This window comes from Arachis ipaensis, chromosome B01 (genome assembly GCF_000816755.2).
Source record: "Arachis ipaensis cultivar K30076 chromosome B01, Araip1.1, whole genome shotgun sequence".
NCBI lineage: Eukaryota > Viridiplantae > Streptophyta > Magnoliopsida > Fabales > Fabaceae > Arachis > Arachis ipaensis.
Window position 1 is genome coordinate 132372016 of NC_029785.2, and position 6142 is coordinate 132378157.

Here is a 6142-nt window from a genome sequence, read left to right on the forward strand (position 1 = left end):
TCTCACTAGCATTACTAAATAATGGAAATTCTAGAAGGGCGTGGCGTCTATAAATTTTGATCAACTTGAAATGCAATTGCATTCTGCTCTGCTTCTAGTTTTGTGTTCAATACTTCACTATAATTTATTTCATCAAGTATGCGTAAACATTCAATATTAACGGAACAGAACGCCTTCTTTGAATATGAATGCTTCCGAGATAGCAATGTTTGACAATTTAAAGCTTAAATTAAACCAGTCTCCAACAATAATTAATATTCTTCAGCCAAGCAGCAATGGAAAGAAAAATGAAAAATCAACGAATAACATGGCCGGCGTAGCAATGAGTCAGCACGTTCATAAGTTCACATACACACCATCTCATCCTCATTCCTCATGACCCCATTATATGCCTATAAATAGAAGCCATTCCTCTCTTCATCAACCACACACACACTACAAAACTAATTTAAGCTCACTTCTTACCATCTACTTCTCATTCCTTCCCTTAGCTTCTTAATTCACAATCATGGCCGTCTTCACTTTCGAGGATGAAATCACCTCCACCCTGCCCCCCTCCAAGCTTTACAATGCTATGAAGGATGCCGACTCCCTCACCCCTAAGATTATTGATGACGTCAAGAGTGTTGAAATCGTTGAGGGAAACGGTGGTCCTGGAACCATCAAGAAACTCACCATTGTCGAGGGTCAGTAACTATTCATTTCAGTAAACATACATACTATATGTGTGATAATTATGTGTTGTGAATTGTAATGATAATGATTTATATGCAGATGGAGAAACCAAGTTTATCTTGCACAAGGTGGAGGCAATAGATGAGGCTAACTATGCATACAACTACAGCGTGGTTGGAGGAGTGGCTCTGCCTCCCACGGCGGAGAAGATAACATTTGAGACAAAGCTGGTTGAAGGACCCAACGGAGGATCCATTGGGAAGCTGAGTGTGAAGTTCCACTCGAAAGGAGATGCGAAGCCAGAGGAGGAAGACATGAAGAAGGGTAAGGCCAAGGGCGAAGCTCTCTTCAAGGCTATTGAGGGTTACGTCTTGGCCAACCCTGCTCAATATTAGAACACTTTGCTCCATCTTGATGTGCACTTGTTTTCTTTCAAGCATGTTTGTGTGTGCGCATGCTTCTAAGTAATTGTTTTTGAAAAATGTGTAAACAATGTGAATTAATAGGGCTAAAAGAATAAATTTAATTAGTTGCATTAAATTATAATGTAATGTATTTTCATTTGATTGGTGGTTGTTTATATTATTCAAAATTTTCATTGTTCCTTAACACTCCCCTAAACAAAATAAGTGTTGCTTTTCTTTGTTTTTCTGCTGCAGCTTTGTCTGGGTTAGTGGGCTTCATATCAATACAATTTAATATCAAAGAAATTTGAATGATTATTATACGATCCAAATATCTTTTTAGTCGGTAGCTTATTATTATTTTTTTTTTACTAAAGGTAGAAGACTCAAATCCGCAACCTCTTAATTGAATATAAGGAAACTATGTCATTTGAGATATAATTCATTGGCTTACTCGGTAGCTTATTTGCTCAAAATTAAAAGACATATTTTATCCCATTTTATATCAATAGTTTATATTTAAATTTTACAATCAGAGTGTAGTATTTAACATAGTTATCAAGATTTTGATCCTCTAAAGTTTGAATTTCACTTTAAAGAGTAAAGTGTGATCTCTCACCATTGATTTTATAGGTGGGACCAATAATAAATATGAAAGAGAAACTATTCAAGGGTAGAAGATCACACTCTACTCTCTAAAATGAAATTCAAACTTTAGAAGATCCAAATCCTAGTTATCATACCTAGTCCGATCAGATAAAAAATTTAGTCACTTAGTCATCAATTCGAATTAAGTTGTTATTTAAATTGATCAAACAATTAATCTAATTAAATTTAGTCAAATTCAATAAAAATCAATCAAATTCTACCAAAACAGTTAACACAGATTCGATAAAACCTGGAAACTAAAAAAATATTATTTTTTATTCATAATATTTAATTTTAATATATTTTTTTATTTTTATTATTATTATTATTATTATTTTTATACAAATACTTAAAGAGTATAATAAATATGAACTAGGGAGGTACATAGTCCGATCCGACCTGGACCGAAACATTTTTTACACGTTGGCCCGCAATTGAAGTGGTTCGAATTTGATCCAAAGACAAAAAAAGCACTTAAAAAATACCTCAACCAAGTTTGGGTTATAGTTCGAGTCACCCGCTCTAATTCGGTGATGATACATATTTTAAAATTATTTTGTACTTAAGAAGTATAAGACTTTAGATTAATGCATAATATTTTGTATTATTTGTAACATTGGTGTTATTAGTATTGATTTATGATTATGCTTTAATTTTAGAATTTGGTTAGTATTTATTATATTTTTCTAAGTGAATTTCAATCATATAAAATAATTGTTAGAGATTTGGAACTTCTTTTATACTAGCATTCAAGAGGATAATACGTTTTGTCTTGAACTTGTGTTTTTTAACTAATATTGTGCAATATTAATTATAAATTAATCCATTTATTTTTAATAAAAATAATTATAAAATTAGGAAAGAGATACAAAGATGCATAAAATTATGATTAAAGCCCCGTTTCTATCTGATTTTTACTCGATTTTTATTTGGTATAATTGTGGCCCGAATGTGTATAAATTTTATCGAGTTTAGGGTTAGATTAGGGTCTAAAAAATAGGTTCAGTATATATTTAGGGTCGAGTCTAGATTTGGACGGACCCGGTTTTACCCAATCCATATACACCTCTAATATGAATTAACTGATGAGTTACTAAAATTTAAAAATAATAATTAATTTGATACAAAATAAAACTAAAAAAAATATATTTATTATCAAAATAAATTTTTATATAATTATTTAATTATGATTGAGTCAATATGATTAACATGTGATCTTCCGGTTGAATCAGTGATCCGATAGTCCAATAATATGACCGATTTGATTACCAATTCAATTCTAATAACTATGGTATTTAAGATTTAGAATGTTTTATTTTTTATTTTTTTATCTTTATTAGGAAGTTAATTTTCAAGAGTGTTATACTCTTTATGTTTTTTTTGTACATATTAACATTTGTTCTCATTATTATTAGGATAAATACTTTTTTCAGCCCCTGGCCTTTTATCCGAGGAACGACACGCACCTTAATCATATTTAAATCTCAACCAGACTCCATCCATTAAGAAAAATGGATAGATCTACCCTTACTAGCAGATGACAAAAGGTTACGACTGACGTGTCAGGTAATAGTGTCACGTGTCACCCCAAATAATTGTAGGGACTAAAAATCCCCTTTCCTGTCCATTCTTCTTCTTCTTATTTCTCCTCCTCATCCTCTTATTTTTCATAATTCTAACCTATAATATAGCCAAGCTCACCATACCCTTGTGATTAACATAAATCCTAATCATATTCACTTATGATAATCATACAACCAACACAATAAACACAATTAAGTTCACCAATTTTATCGTAATCCTATAACCTAGGGTTTGAGAGAATAATACTTAATGTTAGAGAATCATTAGAGAATCATTAGAATTATTTTAGATCAGTTAATATCGTTTATAGTTATATAGCATATCTGTATATTAATGGTAGGATTCTATGCCTTTATTACTTTGATTCTTCTGCCACCTATATATACCTATTGTACATTATACTTTTGATCAGACTGAATAATACACAAAACACTTTCTTTAGATTGCTCTCTTTTTTCTAACATGGTATCCAGAGCTTAGGTTATTTTTTTTAAGAAATAATTGGTTTCTAGTCCTTTTCTTTTGTTTCCTCCGGCAGTACTTTGTGCTCACTTTTCGACTCCTTTCCGACGCTTTAGTTCGTCACCGCCGCCACCATAGCCTTCTCCTCGTTGCGACATTTCCAACGCCACCAGAATCACCACTGTACGCCGCCGGACGCGCCGCCACGCGCCGGTCAAAGTTGGCTGTCCGGTTGAAGCAGCCCTCCCTCCAGACGCCTCCAGCGCCGTTGGATCAGCGCCTCGATCAACGACTCCAAGACGCGCCACGTGTCACCAGGCAACCAGACAAATCCATGCTTGGCCCGCCCAACCGACCTGCGTGCCCGACCCAAACCGCTTCTCCAACCCGCGTGTTCGCCTCGCCTAGTCAGCGCCTACCTGCCATCTGTCTCCAATCACGCAGCGCCACATGTCCCTCTGTGCTGACGTGTCATTCGACGTGGCAGCTGACGTGGCGGACAGCAGGACCCTCCCCTAAGGTTTTTTGGTGAACTTTTTCCGATTTTGCCCTCCGTTTTCTCGTTTTCGGCTCCTAAGTTGCAGTTTTTCTCTCATCTCCGTGATCTTTGTATCTACTATTATGGAAAAGTCAGTTGTCTTTGCTACCACACACAGAAATGATAAATTCTATTGAAATTGTAACCGTTTTAGGCACCTCTTCTCTGTCTGTCCCTCTGTTGAATGTCGCACATGCCACCAGAAAGGTCATATTAGCTACCATTGTTCACAACTGTTTTGCCATTATTGCAAGCTCTCAGGACATTTGATTACTACCTGTCCTTCTCGCCCACCACGTCCTGAGCCTGCTTCTGCTGTTGATGCTACTCTTGAATCTAACACTTCTGCTCCTCTCAACCCGTCTCCTGTCTCTCTATCTGATATTGCGTCTCTTCTTCAGCGTCTTCTCTCCCTTTCTGGTAATACCCCTGCTGCGCTTTCGACTCTGCCAGGTAACTCTAAATGGTATTTTGACTCGGGATGCTTTAATCACATATTGCGTAATCTCTTCTCGTCTCTGTCTACCACTACCAATGGACCTTCTGTCAATACTGCTAATGGTTCCCTCTTGCACGCAACACACAAGGGTTCTATCTCCCAGTCGAATCTTAATCTTCCTGATGCTTATTTTATTCCCAACTTAAACTTTAATCTTATTTCTGTTGGTCAACTTGTTGATCTGGGTTTTGATGTCACTTTTTCTATCTCTGGTTGTCGTGTACAGGATCGTCGGACGGGACAATTTATTGGGATTGGACGTAAGGTTGGAAAGTTGTTTGAAGTCGAGAATCTTCATATTCCTCATGTACCAAATCTCTGTGCTGCTTCTTCTCCATCTACCCTTCACTTATGGCATCAACGTCTTGCCCACAGCTCTTTAGAAAAACTGTGTCCTCTTGTGTCTCAAGATATTTTGGGTCAGGTTCCTAATGAATCTTTTGATTGCATTTCTTGTCAAATTGCCAAACAACCTGCTTTATCTTTTCACAATAATTCCTCTCTTGCTTGCTCTCCTTTTGATCTCATCCACTCTGATGTTTGGGGTCCCGCTCCCACTGCTTCTATGGGAGGAGCTCGATACTTTGTTGTTTTCATTGATGATTATTCCCGTTTTACTTGGGTTTATTTGATGACCAATCACCATGAGTTACCTCAGATTTATATTAACTTTGCCACTATGATTAAAACTCAGTTTTCCAAGGTCATTAAAGGTTTTTCACCGTGATAATGCTATGGAATACCATGATTCCAAACTCTTAACCTTTCTTGCAGAACAAGGTACCTTGTCTGAGTTTTCTTGACCTAGTACGTCTCAACAAAATGGCCGAGCTGAACGCAAACACCGTCACATTCTTGACTCTATTCGTGCAATGATTATTTCTTCTTCGTGTCCTGAGCATACTTGGGTTGAAGCTGTTCTTACTGCTGTTCATGTTATCAATAGACTCCATTCTTCTGTTCTCGGTAATGTTACTCCCTTTGAGCGTCTTTATCGTACCTCCCCAGATTATAGTTCTCTTCGAGTTTTCGGTTGTGTCTGTTTTGTTCTTCTTCAGTCTCATGAACATAGTAAACTTGAACCTCGGGCTCGTATGTGTTGTTTCCTTAGTGATGGCACTGAACACAAGGGTTATCGTTGTTGGGATCCTCACTCTAAACATATTCGTATATCTCGTCATGTTGTCTTCTGGGAACATCACATGTTTTCTCGGTTCTCCTCCTTTGAGTCTATTCCTCCTACTCAGTCACCTTTTTTCACTAACCCCAATGTTGATATTTTTCCTAGTGATGATTTAACAGGTTCTATCTCGAGTCACCCTCCGCAGCCTC

At 36.6% G+C, this 6142-nt stretch overlaps 1 protein-coding gene across 1 annotated transcript; it reads left to right on the forward strand.

Annotated features, from left to right (window-relative positions):
• On the forward strand, positions 410–1099 carry LOC107639516 (pathogenesis-related protein 2-like). Its single transcript, XM_016343047.2, has 2 exons — positions 410–686; positions 775–1099. The coding sequence occupies exons 1-2, from the start codon at positions 509–511 to the stop codon at positions 1068–1070; spliced, it is 474 nt and encodes a 157-aa protein (XP_016198533.1). The 5' UTR covers positions 410–508; the 3' UTR covers positions 1071–1099.